At 43.4% G+C, this 24,844-nt stretch overlaps 1 protein-coding gene and 1 long non-coding RNA gene across 3 annotated transcripts in view; one reads left to right on the top strand and one right to left on the bottom strand.

Annotated features, from left to right (window-relative positions):
- The first annotated feature begins 1,408 nt into the window (after positions 1-1,408).
- Positions 1,409-24,844, top strand: part of mmp24 (matrix metallopeptidase 24) — an 80,277-nt gene continuing 56,841 nt past the window's right edge. The window contains exon 1 of the mRNA XM_085457806.1: positions 1,409-1,746. Within this exon, the coding sequence (XP_085313932.1) occupies positions 1,597-1,746 (150 nt within the window). The 5' untranslated portion in view covers positions 1,409-1,596. The remainder of the gene's footprint in view (positions 1,747-24,844) is intronic.
- On the bottom strand, positions 9,236-12,202 carry LOC146710389 (uncharacterized). Of its 2 annotated transcripts, none has more exons than XR_014920603.1 (4): positions 11,725-12,202; positions 11,216-11,366; positions 10,759-10,849; positions 9,236-10,169 (listed from the first exon to the last, which is right to left on the bottom strand). It is a non-coding gene; the product is annotated as an uncharacterized LOC146710389 (long non-coding RNA). The 2 variants fall into 2 exon arrangements; XR_014920604.1 differs by having other exon boundaries at positions 10,759-10,844.

The raw sequence follows: 24,844 nt of genomic DNA, 5'->3' as shown, positions 1-24,844 counted from the left end.
CTGCAGCGTGTGCAGTGTGTCCTTAAACACGTGAAGAAACTGAAAACGTGGAAGAGTAAATGAACAGCATCTGAAATTCATGTTCTTAAGAAACGGGAAGAAATCCGGCAAAGCCCTGACACAGGACCTGAGAGATGATCTGCACGTTTAGCTGATTATCAGAAATGTCTCAGTGACTGGCAGCTGTCAGGAAGCCGTTCTTAATAAAGGAAAACTGAGGCATGAAAATTATACAAGAACTGAACTGAAGATCAGAGGAACAGGTCTGATGGAGAGATGGATCCACATAATGGTCAGTATGTAGGAGGAGGTCCAACACTGAGAGTCTGCAGCCATCTGTGAGGCCGGGCGGAGGCTCTGTCATGGTTTCAGCATCATGTCAGTCAGTGGTTTTGGAGATCTTTAATAAACTGATGAATTATGAACTCAGAAAAGGACCACCAGAGTCTGATCTGCTATCTGTAAACTTTGATTTTCAGCAGGACAATGATGCCAAACCCTGGCAGTGCAGTGAAATAAAGTGGATATAAAACACACACAGTATCAGTCGTGGATGGGCCCCCCCAGAGCCCGGGCCCCAGCATTACTGAAGCTGTGTGGGATCATCGTGACAGAGACATCCTGTCCTTGAAAATGTTTCTAGGCGACCTTCACGACTCTGACTTTAAACACAACGCCTCTCATCCATTGACCGCACCTCTCAAGCATCATCTTTGTGTAATGTGTGGAAATGTAAAGTTTCCATGACTTCTTTATTACTTTTTTCCATTAGAAACGAGCCCACTTCAACCCCAACGTCAAATCAAATCAAATCACTTTTTATTGTCACATCACATGTGCAGGCACACTGGCACAGCACATGCGAGTGAAATTCTTGTGTGCGAGCCCCACAAGCAACAGAGATGTGCAAACACAACAACACAAACGAGCAAAATACAAGAATGGCCAACCTGAAACTAATAAATATATGTACAATATATAATAGTGTATGCATTTCTGGATGTGTATACTAAATATTTTCCTACGTGTGTGTGTGTGTGTGTGTATACACATTTTTACAATCTAAATAGTAAAAAAATAAAATAAAATAATAATAATAAAATATATAAAATATACAGAGTTGAATATGTGCGTCCAAACCAGCTTTCTGATTCTGAAATCTCGACCCTCTAAGGGACGATAAAACACGCGCAGACGAGTCCTCTGCGTCTGCAGCGCTCCTGGTGTGGGCAAAGAGGTACTGCAACAACATCCATCTCTCTCCTCCTCTCTCTCTCCCTCTCTCGGTCCCTCCCCCTTCTCCTCCTTGCTGTTACCGGACAGACCGGAGCAGCATCCCCGCGTTACTGTAGCCAGGCTTCCTTCAGCTGTTCCCGCTGCACCTGCGTGAGCCGCTCGCCCCTTAAGTGAAGCGAACCCACAGCGCGATCACAGCAGCGGTGCGTGGAACCCGGAGAGGAGGAGACGCGAGTGACCGTGGCCGGGATGAAGCAGGAGCGCACGGACCGTTTCCTCCGGTAAAAGAGCGTAGCAGGAGCCTGGACATCACCGGCGGGAAGCGGAGGCGGAGGAGGGGGGGAATTCGGGGATACAGCCATGGCGACGGGAGGAGGAGGCGGAGGTGGAGGAGTGAGGCGCAGGAGGAGGAAAGCGGGGCTCCCGGGGTTCTGCTGGAAGACCTGCTACTTCCCGCTTTTGTTCTGGGTCGTTTCCGCGTGCGGGGAGGAGAAGACGTTCATCGTGGAGGTGAGTGAGGAGGTGTGCGTGCGTGTGTTAACGTGGGGTAAACACCCACGCCGTCATCACTCCCCGCGTTAACGCGCGCAGGCTGGAGCAGAGAGTCGTGCGGTCCTCGGGATGTTTTTCACGTCCGTGCCCCCCCCCCCCCCAAAAAAAAAAAAAAAAAAAATCATCTCCCTCCCCAGCCTCGAACCTCACTCTAAAGTGACAGCCCTCCACCCCCCGGGAGTCAGAGAGGGTCTTTTGTTCCCATCCTGGGGGGATGCCCGCTGCCTTTACTCGTGAACGCTCCTGGTAGTTTTTTGTCTCGTCACGCGTGGATCGCAGATATCTGGCTGTCCTCCTCCTCTGGCTGTGCGGAGGAGGTGGAGGAGGAGTAGGTCCTAAATGATGAAGCAAGTGTGAGAAACTCTCGGCTGGGACACGCGCGTTTTGGGGGAGCTGATGGACAGCTGTTAACCCCCCCCCCCCCCCCCCCATCATCCCCTAATTAGAACTGAGGGTGAATGTGCGCGTGCAGGAGAGCGCGCGTGGCACCAGTCAATAAATGATGAGCGCGTACAGTGAACAAAGCTCCAGCAGCACAGCGAGCCCCTTCCCTCGGCCTCCACACTCCAAATATAGCCTCCCTCCATAATTCATGGAGCTGGCTGGGAGTCGGAGGAGAGGTGCGCGCGGATGCTCAGACCTGTTCTGCTCGTGCACGAGGGCCGGGCTTTGTCTCGGGCCGCACAGAAAGTGTGGAGAGCGCACGTGCGGTCCTGCGATGTTTGCTGAGAGGCAGGATGATACCCGGCTGAGCGTTTGGGTCACGCGTGATGAGAGTGGGTGTTTTCGGCGCGTGGTCTTTGTGAAGTGACACTTTGGTAGAGACAAAGGGGCGCCCGTGGCTGTGCCGCGCGCGGCTGTGAAGTCACAGACCCGTCTGAGCTGCAGCGGTTCCAACTGAGACAAACAACCAATGAGCCGCCGCCCCCCCCCCCCCCCCCCCCCCCCCACACACACACACACACACACACAAACCCGCACCATCGTGACGTGTCGCAGAGCTGAAGGTGAAGTCTTTGTTTAAGGCTCCACAAACCCGAAATATTGTAATGACGCTGATGTGTGATGAACAGAAACACACGTCTCCTCTGACCCGCGGAGCTCTGCAGATATTTGTCTCTTTTTATTTTCCAACATTTTCTTATAAAGAAATAAAAATAACAAAAATGAATACGAGTTACTCAGGACGGTGTTTGTTTCAGCTGCGTTTACTCAACACATGCTGCAAAAACATTATCAATACTCTCAGAATAGTTGTTCAGTTTCATTTGAATGCCTTTCCACAAATGTTCCGCTCAGGGTGATGTCCCCTAACATCTCGCTGAAAACTTAAAAGCCCTCTAAATTTTAAATGTTAGTGACTTCATGGAATAAAATGGAATCTGGTCTTTTTCATTGTTTTTTCATGGAAAAAATAAACATCAACGACTTTTTATCAGTTTTTAAAAGTCACCGCTGTTTGCCTTGTTTAAGTTTCAGCTGCCTTTGGTCAACATTAAATGTTCGATGTGAAAGCAGTCTGTACCAAACACAGACTGTATGTAAAAGATGGAAGCAGCCACAGCATTTTTAAGCTGTGGCTTTCTGACTTCGCCATGTTAGTTTTCATGGAGCCACAAGTGGCCACATGTGTTTCGCAGTAGTGGATTACTAAATTATCAATACTAGCTATCTTAGTTAACAAGCTGCATCCATAGGCTGTCAATCAGAGAGGCCACGCCTCTAATAATGCAAAGTTTAAACCTTCATTCAATCTAAGCAGATGAAAAACAACAGATGTTATTTATAAAAACATTTTCAGGTCCTCTACAGTTGTTCTGAAAGTATTTATTTATTTATATATATCAGGCTGTAAACAAGTTTATTTGAGCCTATTTATTGCAGCCTCTGCTGGATGTTGGAGGAACTGCAGTTTTTGGCAGTTCATCACGTCATTTGTTTCTTACTGTTAAAATCGATGCATTGTTTATATTGTTTGCTAAGTTTTTGGGGTTTTTTTACATTTTGAGGCTTAACAAACAACATGTTTGTGCAGCAGCTTATTGCAACATGCCGTTAAGTTTCAGGTTTAAACGACTTCTAGCAGCGGTGTAAATAAGTGCACGTATGTGCCCTGAACTCTAAACTGGTACTTTCAGGATTACAGGGTTATTTTAGAAACAACTGTCAGATCTGAGTGTTTATTTGGAGGACGCGGTCGGGGCTGAGAAAACCACTGAAGCTCGAACTACTGAAACCCCTGCAGGGAAGACGTGGGGAGGCAGTGGACGTGGAACCGGGTGACTCCTAACAGCTTCGGTCTTGAAGCTCCAGCCGTCACATGGATTGTGGAAGTTGTTTGATTGCTGATGTTGTGTGCGTGTGTGTTTCTGCCTGAGCATGCTGAAGTCTTTGTGTGACAGCTGAGGCTGCAGAGGTCACATCTGTGCAGGCCTTCATGTTTTTCTGGGAAGCTTTCGATCACGTCACAGGTGCCGTTTATTCATGTGTCTGCTTCACATGCTGCTGCTCATCATGTGAAAGTTTGAAATTGTGAGTTCTCCTGCTGGGATGTAATGAGGTTTGCAGTCTCAGTACTTGGAGGTTTGGGAGGAAGGCTGTGCCGTGAGTCTGTATTAGCTCGTTTGATGAAAACGATGCGTTTCCTGATATTTCTAATCCCGCAAAGAAAAGCGAAGCTTATATTTGATTAGTGAACACACAATGTTAAAATTAAAGCTAATTCTAAAACAAAAGGGCTTTACTTTAATTTCATTCTCATTAAACGCCCTCTCAGGGTGAAAGAGAAGCAAACGAAGCAGAGGGTTATTCTGCACACTTCTGTCAGCAAACCCCCCGAACACTGGTGCAAAATGTAATAAAGAAATTGCAAGTTTACGCTGAATCACAATTTCCAAGTTCTCCATATTAAAAACATTTGGTCTCACCCTGAAATACACAGGCACATTTATTTTGTCTTTGCAACCTAAAGTGACTGCCTTCAAATAAATACTGATGCCTTTAAATAAATGAATGACATTTAGCTACTCCAGCCTTAAATATACTTCTATGCAGGAGAAATCCTGTGACATCACTGATGTGAAAACAAAACACTAGAAAGCTTCGTTTTGCTCATTTCTAACCATGAAATGTTGCATATTGATGACTTCAAAGAGAGCAATTAATAGATGAATTAAATAAATAAAGTTTTTAAATGGATTGTTTTGCATGGATGAACTTTTTCTTCATTATAGAGACATTAACCTCCTAAGATCTTCCACTGCATTCATTTTTAATTTCTCTTTGATATTTGGGCTGATTGGGGCCCGATGAATGTAAAAACAAAGAATTACCAGATTTTATTTTTTACCTTATTTTTGTTTTTAAGAAAAATAAGAGCCACATATGAGGATATTCGATTTTGATAGAACAGTAGCAGCATAATGTCCTCGTAGGTGGATATCAGGCCCTTCTAGAGCAAAATTGAGTATTTTGGTCTAAATAACCCAAAATGTGTGGACGCCAGGTCCTAGGAGGTTAAAGCTCTTAATGACGTTCTACCTTAAATGGTAAAAACACGGAATTGAGTTTTTATTTAACGGTTCTTCTTGAAAAAATCTTTTAAAAATGCAAATAAATGAATAAATGCAGATGTGAAAACCACCACAGAAGCACTCATTGAACTAGTATCAAAGTTATCGATCTCTCGACACTCAGCCGTCACTCCGAACCCTTCGGCGCCTCGTGGCCGAGCAGCGACCTTCAGGCTGCCGCGGTGACACAAACACGCAGCCCTGCAGCGGTGGGCACGCCGCCGCTCAGGAGTGAAAACACAGATGCTTCTCTGTGCAGACAGGCAGAGAAAGAGGGGGAGCGGAGGCAGAAGGAGGCTGACTCGCTCGTCCGCGCTCCTTTGTCTGTTCGCCTGTTTACACAATTGGTCAAATTTCTGCAGCCTGCAAACCTACAAATGTGTTTCAATCCAAGGATTTGCGACTAGAAGAAACAAACAACTGTTGTGTGGGCCGGCGCTGCTGCTGCTGTTGTGCTGCTGCTTCATAAACAGATGATTAACCCAGTGTTAACCAATGTCAGGTTAGCAGCCAATCAGCTGAGTCACTGTTAAACAAAAGATGTTTCTGGGTGCTGAAGACACTGAGCGGTGCAGCGTAACATTCATGCCCCTTTGATTCAAAGTATCTTTGCTGGGATTATAACGCTGTGGATGTGGATAATGACACCAGTGGTGGTGACGTGGCAGAAATAATGTGAAGATGACGATGAGGAGAACGTCCAGGCCTAGTTATCGTGATGGCAGCGGTTTGTTGTTATGACGGGGAAAGCACGTTTCCAAACCTCTCTAGGCTGGTTTTTGTTTTTCTCTTCCCTCCCTGGAGGAGAGGAGCGCTGGGGGGGAGCGCCGTCCCTGGAGGCTTATAAACACATTACACCTGAGAAATGGGCTAAACGAGCCTGCTGTGCTGTACTTACCCGAGCCCTGTGTGGGCGGGTGTGAATTCGCACCTGTTATCGATAAGCTTTGTCCCGATTTGCCATCGCTGGAGTGAAGTGCCGACGTTATTCTTCAGAGTTTCCCGATCCACAGTGTTGCCTCGGTCTTCCTCTCTCCCGTCCATCTCCCTCCTCAGCCATTGTCTTCCTCACCCACCCTTTGCCGCTCGCTCGGTGCGAGCTGCAGCTGTAAATAAGAGGAGTTGTCACTGTGCATTTGATGAAGGTATTGTTCTGTCGGGGTGCAGCGAGCCGAGGACAAACTACATTTGAGGAGCCGTTTAAAGGACTTGGAAGCAGAGATGCGGTGGATGGTTGGCTCAGCTGAACTCAATCAACCTGCCCTGTTTAATAATTTACGTGCTTTTCAAACCGCCATGATATAAATTCATAATATGCACGACTGCCTGATGTGCTGCTCCTTCTGTGCACAGTCTGATGTGTCACTGGCAGAGGAAGGACTGTCACCGGTCCTCGCTGTCGTGATTGACTGGCAGAGCTTCTTAATGTTCTCAGCAGGATCACAGCGTGTTCACACATAAATGCCTTTTGCCAAACCTTTCCAGGTATACATCAGCAGCAGTGTCTTGACACATTAGCCATGTTTACATGGACGCGCTTAACCGGATCAAAGGTCTGATGGGAATAAAAATGCTTTATGTAAACAAGCCAGTCAGAAGATTTTCAACATTTCCAGGTGGTTGCGTCAATCATTAATTGGATTTGTGCAAACACTTCTTCTCATGTTTGGAGAGAATTTATCCTTACGGTGCAGGTCAGGTAGTTTAGTGGTAGACGTGGTGGGAGTGACAGAAAACTGGTCTGTGTTAGTGTGAGAAATCCTGACAGTCGGAAATCACAACTTCTACTATTTCTGGGAAGATGGACAATTCTGCACGTATCAGAATTATTGAATCTGTTGAAACCTTTGATCCACAAAACGCTCGTCAGGATCGGATCACCTTGAAGCTCTAATCTCAGTTTTAATCAGATTGTGCACGCGTAAACATGGCTGCCATCCAGGGAAACGGCCCCCGGCGGGAGCTAACGTCTACAAAGACGCATCGGTCTCACGACGCGAGAGAGGCGGCACAACGACGTCTGAAAGTTCCAAATATTTTCAGATCTCGATTAATTGCTTGGATCATAAATGCGACTTCCAGGAAGTAAACTGTAGTTTGTAATGCGACGATTGTGGTTGCACCAATGCACAAAAACCGAGACGTGCTGTTGACATCTCAGCTTCTTCGTTGTGTTTCCGTAAATGTTCATGAAATGTGAAAATGTGAAGTTTGATCTGTTTTTACTCCATATTTTTATTTTAACTTGTCATTTTACACCATTCACGGTCCCCTAATCTGGAGCTCTGAGCTGTTCCCTTATTTAATGCTGCAGAATCATTTGTCCCGTGCTACGGTCACATGGGGGGAAAAGGTCAGTGATCACAGTCAGATCGAAGGAGACAGGTGGAGACAGTCTGTCTCCCATCAGTTAAGTCAGTTTGATAATATGATTATTAACTGTGACAATCAGTGAAAACCACAAATCAGCAGTTATATGGAACCTTAAGCAGAACCCAGCTGTGTGGAACCCGTTCAGTCGAGTGCAGAGATGAGTTGTGTTCATCAGCACAAACTCAGATTAACTGCAAACCGTTTCCAGCGTGTCTGCGAGTGATTGCAGTCGGTCTGAGTCGCACCATGATGTTGTGGCGACAGGTTGCCTCTGACCTGTGCAGCTGCTTTATGATTGAAAGTATTAACTCAGAGATTGAAGATGCTGCACATTCAGATCTTTTAATATTCTGTTTTTTTAGCATCTTATGAACTTTTTAATGAAGGTTTATAAAATCAAGTTGCACACAAAGGGGCCTAACAATATTACAGAGGTTTTTCAGACACGATTCCCAGCACAGAGGCCGATTAATTCTCAGTCAGGTGGCTAATTGATTAAATCGAGTAATTGTTTCAGCATCCAGTAAAGCTGGTGTCGTGATGTAATCACAAGCGTAAACAGCAAAACACCAGCAGGACTTTAATGGAAAGCCATTGTGTAAGACATACAGCAGTCAAGAGGCTGTTAGATGGCTGTTAATACCACAGCACTGTGTTTTCTTGCATCATTAGGCTGCAGCTTTAGATGAGAGTCCTGCAGCGCGCTGGAGATGCTGAGCAGGACAGAAATGTGAGTGCCGTTCTAATTATAAATGAATCCGTGCGTGCGGCGAGTAAGAGCATCTTGCCTCTCCGCGAGTTCCCCGGGTGCGCCGCCGAAGGATTACGCTTGATCAGTGTGGCAGCGCAGGAAGAGGAAACCATTTCACACCAGGATGTGAACTTAATTACGCTCTGCGCCTGCAGCTGGGCGCATCATCCTGCACTGAAAAAAATATGTTGTTGGATTTACTTAATTCAATGGTGGACATTTGTTGCACACAGATGTTTTGCTTCGGCAGCAACTTAAACAATTGAGTTAAATTAACACAATTTATTCATGTTCAATAAACCTGTGCAATTTGTGTTGATAAAATGTGACTTAAACATGTTTTGATGAAGTAATTTGAGCTCTTGGAATATTTTAATCCTTCACAATTTTCTCACGTTATCCCAACACGATTCAATAACTTTTACCCAATACTACTTGGTCACTTAAATACTACATGTTATCTTCAAATTACATTTTGCTATTATATTCTAGTATCAAATACACAATTTTCAAATGGAGGCCTTATAACAGATTGTATTGTTCTCTTCCAAGATGGTTGCTGGCATCCACCAGTAACCTTTCAAAACAAAATGTCTAATTTCACTGCATTGACAGTAGGTAAAGAATTAAACTGACATTACTCCTCCACTGAATCTATATAAATCAACAGTTAAATAATGTCAGTTCTTCCGTGTTCTCTGGAATCAATCACAGTAAAGAAATTAGACTCTTTCTTTTGAAAAATGTTGGGAAAGAACAATACAAAACATTCTATTTAAGGCCTCTGACATCAAGATTCAGTTAAACAACAATTATAACTAAACAATTTGAGGTAATGTTAGTTTCCATTAACATTAAATTAGGTTACTGAATTGGCAAACACCTTCCTATTAACATTACCCATTTTACCCCAATAACTAAAGAAATTAGCACTTGCAGGTCAAAACCTTTATTCAAGAGATGCAAAAATAACATTGATACAGTGACTGTCAAAAATTACAGCACTGATCATACTGTGACATCTTGGTTCAAAACAGCACACTTAGAAATATTCAACGTTCTTTACTTCAACTGAATGAAACTGAAAATACCATTTCACACGACCCATATGGGATATTTAGACTGTATAACTGTTCACGCTACATCTCTTCACTAGTAAAAGAAAGAAAAAATACAAAGACAAATTTAAAAATGCTGCCAAACAGACAAACAGAACTTGTACAGAGCAAAAGGAAAAACAAACAAGAACAAAAAACGGCTCGTCCTCATGGCAGTTGCAGAGTATATAAAAATGAACCCTGCGATCCGTTTCTGGAATTGAGCTTCAAAAATGCAGCAGAACAAGTGTGAGATTTAAATGTCCTCTCACCTAGAGCTGGTCACCTCACATGCATAACAGTGAGCTTTCATTGCAGGAGCAGTTTTGTCTTAGTTGTGAGCTTTCCTTGAGAGCTGAGTTGCATCCAACTCCATTACCACCCATTGAATCACCTCAAAAGTGTAGCAGAGTTGTGATGGGTAACTCATGTTGAAGGAATAAAAAAGGTCCAAACAGCATGGCTACTGCAAAGGTCACGTTATCCAGATCTTGAAGAACAACATCAGAAAAGTCATTGCCTGGTGCATCTCTGGAGACAGATGTTCATTGTGGTTTTCTCAATCTGTGCAGTGGCCTCAGTCAAGTCCTGGTTAAACACAAAACATTTCTTTAAGATTCCTTTTTAAACTCATCTCTTTTGAATCTACCAGTTCTAATGTTAGAGTAATTTAAACCAATGCAAGCAACATAGTAAATAGCTATAGCCAAAGAGTGGCCTGCCATGCTGCCATTCATGGTCTAACAGAGTTTCTAAGAGAGGGTGAAAAACATAATAATTTCAAATGCTTTACATTAGTTTTTGTTAGAAAGACACCGGCCCATCAGAAATCCAGGTTATGTCACTCAGAAGATGTTAGAATTTAGACTTTCAGCCCCACAATTTGGTTAGCTGTTGGTCAGTTGGTCATTTTTTTCAAACAAAAGCTAATGTAAATATTGGTGGGATTTTCCTTTGTTCACTAGAATGACAAATTTAAAGTTTTTTCACACTGATGTGACCCCTAATACAGGGGTGGGGCCTCAAGGGCCGGCGGCCGAGTTCACTACCAGGCCTCATGTGAACTTCAAATTATTAAAGAGGACTACTGGTCCTAACCAGTCCAATGAGGATCAAGTGGATAACTAAATGCATTTTTAAATGTTGCAAAGCCACAATCTACTCATAAAACACTCACCATGAACTCCTGCACCAAGATGTTGCAATTGTCTTTCACACAGATGCGGAGCACTTTGATGAGGGACTCCGAGCATTAATGTCATCCTTGACTATTATAACAAAGAAAACAGAGATTTGTGAACTTTTCAGTAGCACAGAAGAAAATGATCCCAGACAAAAACTCTTGACTTTTTAAACCAGTCAACATGCAACACCAGCATCTACAAAGCAATATCAAAAATTCCTGTTTGACATCAACTTTATGGATATATAGTTTCCAGAACATTTATTTTTAAAAAAAGATAATTTTTTCTCAGTGGGCCAGTAAATGCATGACGAAAATTATGGCATCCTTTTAGTGGAATCGGTACTCACAGGTAATAGTTGACTGTTTCAATGGATGTAGCATAAAAATCTTTTACTGACCTAATGCAATACATATACACTTTGTAGTTAAAGAATTTTAAAGTTCTTACTGTCATCATGGCAGCTACATCCTTTAGCTTTGTGCCCTGTTCCCCCGATCACTTTGCAAACACTTTCAGCAGACTGTCAGAGAAAAACTCAGCTCCGTCAGAAACCTTGACTGTATGCATGGTTGGGATGCACTGGAATGCTGCATTTTATCTGAAATAACATAAAATTATTTTGAAATAACAGCAGGCACTGTGCTTGGTTAATCAGTAATGTTTTGTTGAATAAAAACTGTGTTTCCAGATCTTATGGGATTAAAAAAAATCCAAAGATGTTTGTTTCTGATTTGCAACCCAAGAACCCACAAGTTACAACCTCATTTTAGTTCAAGTGTGCATTAATGCGAGTCCAGTAATCACCTTTCTGGCAATACATACAGGTATAAGATAAACCTATGGCAGATTTTGGATCTCTCAGTTGTATTAATAGGGTGAGTATGCATGCACCTAATAATTATAAAAAACCTATTATAATTAAGTTACAGAAACGAAAATAGAATATACTTTCTTACCATAACACCTTGAACCCACAATCCATCAGCTGACTCCTGGTGAAATGCAGAATAGAGGTCATCTCTCAATGTGCAGCAAAAAAAACAAAAACAAAAACAAAAGGACAGCAGGTGAGGGCAGGAGGGGTAGGGATGTAAGCTAGCATAATGCCGCTGATGATATTAGCTAAAGCTGTTCAATGTCCAAAATCTCACTAACACCACGGTGCAGTAAATACACAATGTAACTGAAGAGTCAGTTGACAAATCTATTCACACAGAAAACCAAATTATGTTATGAGTGCCTCATAATTAGGTTTAATGTGATATTACGGCTCTTGTGCCAAAGACAAATTCAAATGAAAAAGCGCCAATTCTTTGACAACAGATAAAACAGCAAATAAGCTAACGGCTCTTTTTTAGCATGTTACATGGCGACACTCTAGACGTTTAACTACATTTGGCTGAAATATGGTAAAAATTGATTCAAAAAATCAAGACATACCAAAAACGTAGAGTTGGCTGCTCGACTTGACTGAGATGGATGCCTTTTTTAAACCACGATCCAAAGCCCGCGAGATGAAATCACGCGTGGTTTCACGAGATTTAACGTTGCTATCTTATTAACTTACTTCACCTGAACATGATATGAACAATTTAATACACCCTTTCTGCATATCATGTAGTTTTTACACTATATAGTTACATTTAACTTTAAAACATGATGCAATTGTGTTAAATACATGCAAGATGCTTACATAAATCCAAGAGATGGCCAGTCCCTTTTTTTCAGTGTGGTGTACCTCTGCAATGTGCATCGCTATCGTAAACTAACTGATCTGTTTGTCAGGAATTTTTACTGTGAACTTTCAAAAATAAAGCGAAAACACAGGCGTGACGCGCAGGGCTGTAAGCCTGTTATCTGATTATGGTGCGTCTGAACAGAGCTCAGAAGACTAGCATTTGGAAGCTGACAGCAGTTTGAACAAAGCAGAAGTACTTCCCACATCCCGTTGTCCATCACTCAGACCTCCTCTTCCCTTCTGCTTCATCCATCCATAAAATCTCCATTGATCTGTTGATAAATCTGTTCATCCATCTGTCCATCAATCCTGAGACGGCACTGCTGACATCGAGCCTTCGCTGCATGCTGAAACGATGCTGAAGTGATGCGGTCACATCTTTGCTGTTAGACGTTTTGGATCTTGCGTTATAAACTGGATTAGCAACGTACGCTTTGATCCGATTGATCCAACCGAAGTGCAAAAATCAAATCGCATAAAAATACCAGAGAAGCCGACCGTTCATCCCCACAACCCAGCGATCCGCCCCTCACACCGACCTGATCTACAATCTGAAGACCGAGGAACACATTTTAAGAAGTGCCTTATTTGGGGAAAACATAAAAGACGGTAGCTGCAGAACGAGAACAGCTTTGCTCATCGAGGCAGGAGGAGAACAGCAGCTTGTATAGTTGAACATGTGACTCGGCGGAGTGCACGTTTAAAATGAGCGTGAGCTCCATGGACCCTGTTGAACAGCCGCCCTGAACCCTTTTACATTCTCAGCCATTCCCTGCAGGTTGTGCATTAACTTTTTATCGAGTGGACATGAGCAGCTTCAGTCTTTCATCGGTTTTTATTTTTTAAAGCGGGCGCTTGGATTAAATTTAAATTTTCATGCAAATGACCTCTGAGCTGCTTTGGACCTGTTTCACTTTAGTTCTACGAACCTTTAATTCTTTATAACATTTGGTGTAAAATAATTCACTCTCACATAAACACAGTAGCCACTTCATCTAATAATGCATGGCTGCAGATACTTTATTAAATCTGATCTCAGTTCAGCGCTGTGTCTTTCATCATGTAATAAACGATTACTTTTTATGATGGCCTGTTCCTCAAACATCAGCGGGATCACATGTTTTATTGTCATGTGAGCACCAGCATGCATCAGAAGCATAAAATGATGCCGTCAGAATATACATGATAACTACAACAATAAATAAATGGGTAATAATCCTCGTGAGAGCAGCTTTAGGCAGTGAATGGATGGATACACCTGAGGCCTGTCAGACACCAAAATCACATTTTTATGTTGGTATATTTTAAGTTGCTTTGAAGTTTGAGAGCCTTGTTTCTTATTCATGCAATCTGTAAACAACGCTTAATAAAAGCTCAGCTGCTTAAAAATACGCTTATAAAGTTTGAAGCTTCAGTCAAAAGAAAAATGAAGTTTCGTTCCCGTTCCTCTCGTCATATCTTTCTCATCTGTAAATCTTCTGATTAAAAGCACCTCAGAGGAGCTCGGCCTTTTCAAACAACAACAAACATTTTACCAGAAATGACGCCTCAAAACGATAAATCTGCCGATGGTTGCTGATGGCTCCCCCGTCCCGTCTTCCAGTTGGATGTGGCCGGGATGGCCTGACAGGAGCATCACCGGTATAGCTGCGCACCTGAAGGGCTTTTTAAATTATTGAGGATGTTGTGGAGGTAAAGCTTCTGCTCCCGTTGACTCACGAGTCTCCTCCGTTTCCACAGCTTTGATTCACACCCTGACTGATGCTGGATTTTCGCTCACGCTCGCAGCTCTAGGGAAGTCGATCCATCGAGGCGGATGCATCTGAACGGCTGCTGGCCGCATTTCCACGAAACGTTTCTCAGATGTACTCGTGTGTGTTTTGCTGTTGTTGCGCAGCTGCTGCAGAGGTCTTCACTGTGCAGCGGGGAGAGGTACCTCCAGGGTTACCCCTGTGTTTTTGGTGTTCGCCCACATTACAGGGCCACATCTGCACAGAGACTTATGCTGCACAGCTAAGACTCACTCCATGTACGTCCAAACATATGAATATACATTTGTAATTATGTGACCAAAGCACTTGACGCGAACATTCAAACAGTGCTTATTATCGTGTCTGTTGCTGCTTTTCTAATATTACACTTCTGATTATCTAAGTGGACCTGTGCATTTTAGTAATTGGTTATATTCTGTCTCTTAGTTAGATTAATAAGCACCGGGTGGATTTATTAAGTTGATAACCAGCTTCATGTGACCACTTAGCCTGATTGCTGATGTTAGGATCAGTCAGATATATCCCGTGTATCTGGAGCCTGCTGTGTATTTCCTGTGGTGTTTTTCTTTTGTTGGTTTTGCAATGAGGTGATGATCCAGACACCAAAGGGGGCAGAACAACAGTTACAAAATCAAATACTTTATTTTCTGAAGTCTTGCAGTAAACAGAAGGTGCTGTGGGTGCGAGGCGGGATGTCCAAAGGTGGTGCAAAGGATCCGAACTCTGCAAATAAATTGGAAACAAGACAAAGACTGAGGGAGCGCGCTCAGACTAAACTCTCAGAGAAACAGAGAAAGGCTCCGGTGAAGTCAAAGGAGAACAAAGGATGTAAAAAAAAGAGAAGCCACATGAGGAGCTACCCTTCAAAGGAAGCGGATCCAAGATCACACAGAGGAGCAGTAAGAGGCAGACAGGAAGCACAGGAAGAGGAGCAACACCAGCCCTGGACTGGAGAAGGTGGCGATGTAGGAAAGCTGTTGTTTAACATCTCCCAGCTCTGCGTCTCCCTCCTCTCTGTCTGACAAAGGCGAGCAGCTACGCTACATCCTGCACGCTCTGATCGTCCGGCACGTGTGTCGCCGTGTACGTGGACGGCGTGTGAGCGTTATATGAAACCACAGACATGAGGTCATAGCTGTGAGCCCATCAGTCCCACCTGGGCGTTCCTCAAAAGGGTTTCATATTACATAAACACGAGTGTTTTCTACGTTAGACGTCACGTTGAAGTGCAGCGTGTGAGTCCATGTGTGCTGCAATTGGTGTGATGGAGGAGTAATTATTTACTGTGAGATGTAAACAAACATTTCCTGAACATTCACAAACCTGTGAAAAGCTGCCGGCTCTGGAACATCTGACAATTTATGACCCTTGTTTTTGTGCTGGAGCGTCTGTAGCCTGCTCACTGTGGATGGTGCTGATCACAGTGTGTTTACATGTAAACGCAGAGGCACATAAAACCAGACCTGTTTTTCTGTGAGGGCAAAAAAGTGGCAATATTTACATGACTAAAAATAGGACAAATATGAGAAAACAACAAAATCAAGCAAAAAAAAAAATGTTGGTAACACTGACCTGTTTTCAGCACTAAATTTGTTTCCTCATTTTTAACGTGATGTCGCACATTTGTGTCTGGACTCATTTCAAAGTCACACTTTGAACATTTTGTCCGAAAATGACCATATTTGGACAGGAAGCCATGATAACTGCCAATCAGTGCTCAGGAACATCCAAATAAATCCACGCCTCACAGTTACCATGGGGCGTGGCCTTTTGTAGGACCCGCCCCACAGTAACTGTGAGAATCTGAGCTTCAGACTCACGGGGATTCTTGTGCATGCACTGATCTGATTATCTAAAACTTTGACCTTTCACATGAATGTTAGTTATGGAAGTCTTTATCAACAAATCGATCCAGCTGTGAGCTGAGCCGGGAGACGGCTGAGTGGAAAGAAAACCTCTCAGGTCCCACAGGGGGAACCTCCCAGAATGCATCGTGCCTGAAGAAGTGCTGTTATTTTCAGTTTGTGAAAGTTTGGCATTTGTGAGTCTGAGCACACTCGCCAGCAAACCCACTGCATACACCTGAAGCTCGGATTGGCCCCGTGGGAGTTTAACCTTTGACCTCTGCTGTGTTAGTCCTGCTTTCTATCAGTACAGCTCAGAGTCAGCATTTCTGAAGCTTGTGCTCACGCTCTCCTTCGAGTTGGCTTTCTCCTGAAGTTCTTCAGCTCACCGAGTCCGTCACTGAGTGATCGACAGATCCGACAACAGTTTGCATTGTTCTCTCTGAGCTGCCCTGCAGGGTGTTGGATTAAACCACTGACAGCGCTTTTGGCTCAGTCACGGATTTCTCTTCACGCGTTTAATGCATGAAGATGATCATCTTCAGTTTAATTTGATTTTTGGCCTCAAGGTCCGTTTATTCATGTCGTCTGATTTCTGTTCGTGGTGTGTGGGAAGAAGGGGAATTTAGTTTGCCCGTCCCTGTGAGCACAGACGCTGTTACTGAAACATGAAGCAGCAGCTTCTTCAGGCTGATCTGATGAACAAACGTCACAGAATGAAGCTTCACGGCTCAAAGTTAAGACATCAGGCCTCCACAGTCAGGGGTGAGAGGTGTTGTCCATAAAGGACATTAGCTCGGCTGACATCGTCCACTCACCAACCTCCTCTGTGGAGTCTAGGGGCCTGGCCAGGACAGAGCTGGCACTCATTACTAGTCTATTAATCAAACAACCACATAGAAGCCTGCAGAGGCCGTCGCTGTGTCGTAAAGTGTCCTCAGTCCCGACTCCCTAAAAGACGTCAGCGTGTCCTGCAGACAGAGCAGACCTGCAGATCTTTCATGCTGGTTTTCTGAAGCTTGAAGTGACAGTATTTGGAGGGTGGAGTACACAAGTACACACACACCTTTTAATCACCTCTAAGCAACAGATAATTAAAATCCTAGAATTTCGCCAAAACTGGAGGTCAGACTTTGTGGACGTGCTTTAAAATTTACTGCACAGCAGCCACATTATAGGTCAGATCATTTAATTACAAAGGCTCCAACAGCACAAACGGTCCAGTTCAGGGTCTCCAGTTAGCTAGCAGACCGCTAACAGCTACGGCCATCTTTGTCAGCACACCTGCCTCTCTCTGCGGTCATGCCGGCATCTTTCAGCCTCAATAAAGTTTAAATTGGGTGAATGAAATCCCGCTTTGCCACCTGAGATGTTGTATGAAGGGGAAATTAGCTACAAAGACCAAAACATGTTTATTTCTCCTGTAAATTTCAGGCATTTTAACATTGGGTCTGACTCACTGCTGCAGCCAGCCTCAAGTGGACATTAGAGGAACTGCAGTTTTGGGCGGCACAGCGTTGGCTCCATTTTTGAGCCCCAGAGGCTGCTTGGAACTGACCGAATGTTACTGCAATATGTTTTAGAGAGAGGCTTGGAAAGAGACGCGCGTCCTGCAGGGAAGTGTGTCCCTAATCAAAGTTGAGTGATAGATTTGTGTGTTTTCAACAAATCCGGGCATTTTATCAAGTGGAAAATGGAACCAGGATTTCTGTAATGAAGGTGCCAGTGTAGGTGTCAGGAGAGGAAAACAAGCACAGAATATAAAATATACCTTTAATTCTGCTAATTTGATTGTAATCTGGCTTTTGATGGTCCATCAGGGGGTGGGAGAGGTACAGGAGTACGGCGTGTGCTGGTTTTCTGAGGAAGCAGATAAACGAGCAAACCTGGTGATGAACATAAGTGAATACTGTCAACTTCAAACACTGAAACATAGAGAACAACAGGATGTGAGTAATCTGTAAGTCTCTGCACACAAGAGAAAGCTTCGTTCCATATTTATTTATTTTTCTATCAAGTCGCATCAAATCAAAGCTTCCATCGAGGCTGCACGGCACCAACGGTTGGAGCTGGTGCCAGGAAGCCAAAAATAAAGCCCCCGTTCAGGCTTTTACAATCTCTTCAGGTGCCCCCTTCAAGCCACAGCACTCATATTCAGCTGACGGATGAGAAGCCACAATCAGACCGACCCCCGAGCTTCCGAAATATTAGGAGAAGCTGTTTGGAATTTCTTTTTGATCATCTTCGGCCTCGTTGCCCTCATCTTTCTAAATTTCAGTTGTTTATTTGAATCCTTTATTGTTGCTGTTTTAAATCTGTTTTTGTTTTTTGTCGTTCTTGTTGTTATTGTGTTGTTGGTTGTAGTTTTAAGTGTCTTTGTTGTGTTTCTGTGTCTCTGCGTTGCCATTTTAAGTCTTTGTTCCTGTAATTTTGGATTTCTTTGTTGTAGTTTTCGGTGTTCAGAATTTCTTTGATGTCTGTTTTTATTTCAAGCGTTTGTTGCTGTTTGAGTCTTTGATGTTGTTGTTTTTCTTGTCTTTGTTCTTTCGTTGTTCTCTTGTCTGTTGTTGTTATTTTTGAGTCTTTGTTGCCGTATCTTTGAATCACGTTGCTGTCTCTTTGTTTCTGAGACTGTTGGATTTTGAGTGTGGTCATGTTTTGGGGGTTTCCTGTTTCATTTCAAGCTTGTTTCTTGTCACTTTGATTCCTTTAGTTGGCAGTTTGAGCGTCTCCGTTGTTGCTACAAACTGTAGTGGTTGACACATTTCCATGAAGAACTGGGACTGATGTAAAAATAATCTGCTAAATCAAACGTGGGCTGACTTCCTGTGGATAACAGAGTAGCTGAAAGCAGTTTTTTGTGGCTGGTTGAGGCTTTGTTGGCATTTTGAGCCTTTTTGTTACCGCGTGAGGTGCCTGTTGTGTTTTTGGGTTTCTGTGCTGACATGTTGAGTCTTTGTAGTTTTAAATCTGTTGTTTGGAGCCTCTCTATCATCATTTTGTGTCTCATTGTAGTTTGATTCTATCTGAAGACTTTTTTTATGTCACTAACGTGAATTATTTGAGTCAGTCTGGTTCCTGATGGTTGAACAGTTAGTGAGGGAGACGCATCGTCCTCATCCTGGGTGGAAATGATGTCCTCTTGTTTGTTTCTCGACTCAGTCGGTTTTTACAGTTTCCAGGGTGAAAGCCCTGACTTTGTACCACATGATGAATCTGATCGCATCAGGGATTTGTCTCTGGATCGTCTCCTGCTGCGTCTCGCTCGTCTAATCAGGCTGAAGAGGCAGAGTGCAGAAATGATGGGAATAAATTTCATTACCAAACATCTCAAATTCTTCCTCTTCACTCCGATCTTTGTTCTCCGAGGGAATCCTTTCTGACAAGACACAATGCCGACTTTTCATTTTCTGCACAAATATCAAATTGCAGCAGCAGACATTAGCTCTCTGGGACAGCGAGCGCTGATTTCATTCATTAATCACTCACCGCACGGCACCGCGCTCTGTTTTGACTCATAAATTGTGCTGTGGAATCATATTACTGAGCGTGGTGTTTGTAAAAACAGCAGAAGGTGAGTCCAAAAGGATTCACTTCCCTTTCCTGACATTTCTGATCAAACATCATCCCTGAATATTTTGGTGCTTTCATTTTCATGCTACAGTGAAAAGGGAAGCACTGGACCTCATGCTTTAGTGCAAACTGACGCTATCGTCTCTCTGCCATAGTTCAGACAGACTCACTTCCTTCCATTATGTGCATCACTGATACTGAACCAGTGCACGGTGCCAGCCGGTATGTGATGGCACCATGGGGAACCACTTTAAAACAGTTCTATGAGAAAGCTCCAAGTCTTAATAGGAATTATGGAAAATTTCCCATAGCATCAAAAAAATAATGATTTATTTTTTTAGGGGCATTTTAGAACTAAAATGCTAAAACATCTGCTTTTCAGATGTTTTAGGGTTAATATCAGGTCCTGTGGCTCCGTGAATGTGAACTCTGTAGAGTGGAATATGTGTGTGATCTCTCACAGTGGACTCTGAGGCCTGTGGAGACCACATGTGTGATATATTTTACTTACAGCTTCTCATACACAGAGAACACAACAGTCTTTAAAACAGTCCAGATTAAGTGAATAGCTTCAGAGAGATTAAAGCTGCAATATGAAAAACCTATATGAACGTCAGTGTGATATTCCTGACCACCGAGTACAAATGCAAACTAGAAAGAGCAGCTTTCTCCTAATATTACAGGCCTCTCGACTAACCTTTTGTCACGGCTGCACCAGCGTTAGGTGCACCCAAAATTTTCAGCCTTCATTTAATAGCTGTCCATAAGTTACCGTATTTTTCGGACCATAAGGCACATTAAGCGAAACAAAACAGTCAGATGAGATAGCATAGGTAAGCATGTCTCCGAACAGGAGCCATTTTGTGGTCCTTATACACACATAATATAATATTACGTTGAATCACAGTACGTATCACTCCGCGAGGCTCCGTAATGCTCCAACAATCCATCAAGCGGTGCGGCTTCGTAGCTTAGCAAAGTCGAGCTAAAATGTTTTGACAGATTTCTGAGCGCCGTGTAGCACATGACATCAGTTTGAGGTCAGTAAGCACAACCAGAATTCATACATAAGGCGCACTTTTGAGGAAATTAAAGGATTTTAAGTGAGCCTTATAGTGCGGAAAATACAGTACTGAACATGTTCTTGTGCTTCACTGAGCTGAAACTTAAACTTAAAATATTACGAGATGTATCAAATAAAAAGAAAGTCAAAATTAAAAGTGCCTCAAAGGCTTCGAACTGAACATCTTAATATCTGAACATCTTACCGTGGGCGTGGGCATCTGAGAGGCTCCGCCCTTGACTATCTCTGATTGGTTTACACCACGATATGGGCATAATGCATGTCTGCTGTTGACCACACAGAGACTTTCAGAGTTGCAGAGACTGTTTTTTCAGGATGTTTAGTGCAGGGAAAGATTTGACGGAAGAACTGAGATGAATCTGAGCTCTCTGCCAGACTATGCACAAAGTAAAATGTATGAAGAAAATGGCAGATTAATAATCGTCGGCTTCTCCTGGTGATCATCAGAACAAGTAAAACACGCTGGTCCTTTTCACAAACTAATATTAGAGAAAATATGCAGCATGCTAAACACCCGCTTATCAGGCCGTGCACGGTGTTCGGACGGGGGAAGCGCCTGGCGGGTTGCACCCATTGCACTCAAGCTGCGACGGTAAATAGTTTAGCCGGGGGAGACGAGGTCTATTTTTATCGCAGCAGACAGACGGAGGAGACACACTGGCAGGCTGACGCACAGGTTGAGGCTTCGGGGAGAGACGGCCAATCAGGCTCCGAGACGGACAGGGACGCAGCCAATCAGGTGGACGGGCAGACAGGTGGACACAGATGCAAACAGACAGGCTGTTACAAACCAGGAGGAAGAAATATCAGTGCCCACAGCACATTTTAAGTGGCTTTAGTGTTCCTGCAGGGCCGGCGTGGGCACATATCAGCTGTTAGTCAGTTAATCAACGAATCAATCAGAAGAAATGTTCATAAAGACAAAAATATCTGAAGACTTGCTTCCACCAAGATGTCTCATTTTGTAGTTTTTCTTTGTTGTGTGTGGCTGCAGAGTGAATCTGTCGAGGTTTCAGGCAAACACTTTAATGATTATGAGGCTGCGGTTTGAAGTGCCGTTGAGAAATTACGATCTGTCCCGGTTCTCGTTCCGGGCCGTAAAACAAACAGCACATTAAAGAGTGAAGCCTCCTCTAATATCTTATTCTAATCTTGCATTAACAGCGCATTAATGCAGCTGTGCCTTCGCTTTGGCTGCGTCTCATGCTTACATTAGCCGATCTTTTCATTACCTGTCTTTAGCGTTAAGGAGCTCACTGTGACTAAAGTGGTCTGCATGAGAACCCTGACCCAAACATGGGGCCCTAATGGAGTTTCATTAAAGGTCAAAGAAAGTATTTTCTTCCTCTTTCCAGGCAGATCGATCCGTGTTTGGAGTTAAAGATGGATCCAGACAGACCCTAGAAGACTGGCAGCTGTAATTGCAGCAAAAGCTGGTTCTACAAAGTATTGACTCAGGGGGCTGAATAATTGCGCACACCCCACTTTGCAGTTATTTATTTGTAAAAAATATTTGGAATCATGTATGATTTTCGATCCACTTCTCACGTGTGCACCACTTTCTTTCACGTGGAATTCCAATAAAATTGATTCATGTTTGTGGCTGTAATGTGACAAAATGTGGGAAAGTTCGAGGGGGTCGAATACTTTTGCAAGCCGCTGTACATCAGCGGGCCTGAACAGATTCATCTGTATTTGATTAGAGTTGGGCATAAACAGCTTGGTTGGCTCCTTTTCACCATGATACTGTCGTTCATTATTATTATCATTATTACAGCTAAAAGGAGAGCTTGATACAAACAGCTGATGAAGATGAGTTCATGGTCATTTTTGAAGCATAAACTGTAAGTAAAGAAAAACCTCCACCCTTAGAAATGAGATAATTTCTTGCTTTTTTGAGAAAGATGTCACACAAAGATGTTGCACAGTCCTCCACTGATAAACAAATAGACAGATTAATTTATATTTAAAAAAAGAGTTATATCCATGGTCATAACTGAGGAGCGGGGTTTGTCCGGCCCAACTGTTGTTTTATGAGTTCGTCGAGTTCCTCCCATAAACTGTATTTAAAAGCTGGATGTTTGTCATTGTTATTGGTATTTTTTTAAACCTCATGTTGGCTTTTTCATTTTTTTTATTTGTTTAATTAGACGTATGAATTTGGCAGCTACAATTTAGTGCAGCAGGTAAAGGATTACGAAAACGTCCAGACGGTCTGTTGTATCATCAGTAGGGATGGGTATCGTTTAGGTTTTATCCGATACCGGTGCCAAACCGGTACTTTTGAAACGGTGCCGGTGCTTAAACGGTGCTCAAACCGGTGCTTAAAGAATGGAGAACACAAAATGGGTCCAAAAACCTCTCATGTTCAGCTGTTTTTTTGTAAAAAGATAACAATGTTAGCCTTTTCTGCAGCTATGGGGCATATATGGCATCACTCTTGGCTGGAAGCTTAAACAATGGAAAAAACACAAACTTTGTCCTAAACCTCTCATGTTTAACTGTTTTCCACTTTTTCTTTGGTCATTTTAGCCTTTTTGGCCAGGGTGAAGGGAGTATCTGCCATCAAACAAGAGGACAGCCGCATGTAGCTATGACGGTGTTTGCTAGTTCACCTTACATGCATTAATGTAATAACGTGGTTAGCCTACTCAACGTAAATTACACACGAACAACATTAAGCTACTCACGCAGAGAAGAACGGCTGCTGCTGCATCATCATCCTCATCATTTCTGCTACACTGGCAGGGCTAGGGGCCAGGACTCTCCTCTTCGGGTTTTTGGGGGATGTTGCTCTGGGTCCAATAACAGGCACCACACGCACAGTAGATGTGCCCGGTGTGAGGTCTCGCAGCAAGCTATCAAATACGGCGCATTTCTCGGCTTTAAAAAAAACACTATGCGTCGCCAGGTGTTTCATCGGATTCGAGGTGTTACCTCCTTTGACAGTATCACAGTATCAGCTTAAAGCACTTGTTGCTGCTGAGTTTGCATCTTTTGCTGTGAAGTACAGCCAGACTTTTGACCGCTTCGCCTTGGACATTTTTAATCTGTAGCTCTGCTCTAAAAGAACGCACGTACCTGGACCCGCCTACTATCCTCGGAAAGGTAAAATGATTGGCTAGAATCTAAAGTGTATCACAGCTCAGGAAAAAAAAAAGCACCGAAATAAAGCACCGAAATGTGCGCTGCTTTTCGGTCTGGTTACTACAGTTTATGACAGAACCGGTACCCATCCCTAATCATCAGATATTTGCATTAAAATGTTTCAGAGCAGAAACGCTTTCCAGACGTTTCGTTTATTTCTGCTGTAAAGGTGGATGTTTTAACGTGGGACTGACTCGCTGCTGGAGCCTCCAGTGGACATTAGAGGAACTGCAGTTTTTGGCTTAATTTTCTTAGTCAATGTTGTGGAGACATGAAAATAAAAATGTGGCATTTTTGAGCCAACTGAAGACGAGTTTTGGCATCCTGATATCTGCCCTCGCATCCTCCTCTGAATATCTCAGAGAACAGTCACGATTTTCTGCTAAAAATGGTATGAAAACGTGATTTCTTCTGCTAAAATATCTGATCATGCTGTCTAATGTTCATCTAAACACCGTGTTTAATCAAAGCTCAGTGGAAGTGCTCATGTTGCGTCTCGTTGACAGGAGCCTGGATGTGAATCCCGGTGTCTCTGCTGTAGAGCTGTGTGCTTTGTATACATACATTTCAAAGCAGTAATCCTTTAGCCGGCAGCCTCCTTCTTCGTTTTTCATAATTTAATGTCAGAGTGAAAGATGAGTCACCTTCTGTAAGCCAGACACTTTACTGTAGGCTACACCTTCTCATCAGCGAGCCGAGCAGAGGGTGACTCAGCTCAAAGTGACTATTGACCCCTGAATAATGGCTGCAGAAATTAGAGTTCACGCTTCATTTTGTTTTGATTTGTATTTTGTTCTCTGTCATCTTCAGCGGCCTGCGGGGGGTTTCTGAAGCTCAGGTTCAGAATCAGCCGCCCCCCACAAGCAGCAGCAGCAGCAGCATTAAAACGGGCTGCTGCCTCAGTGAGGCCTGAATCAT

This window comes from Copadichromis virginalis, linkage group LG5 (assembly GCF_057382275.1).
Source record: "Copadichromis virginalis isolate Kocher_CV1m ecotype Utaka linkage group LG5, C_Virginalis_male_GT1.1, whole genome shotgun sequence".
Lineage (NCBI taxonomy): Eukaryota > Metazoa > Chordata > Actinopteri > Cichliformes > Cichlidae > Copadichromis > Copadichromis virginalis.
The sequence above is the reverse complement of the archived record's forward strand: the minus strand, read 5'-3'. Positions and strand labels throughout refer to the sequence as shown.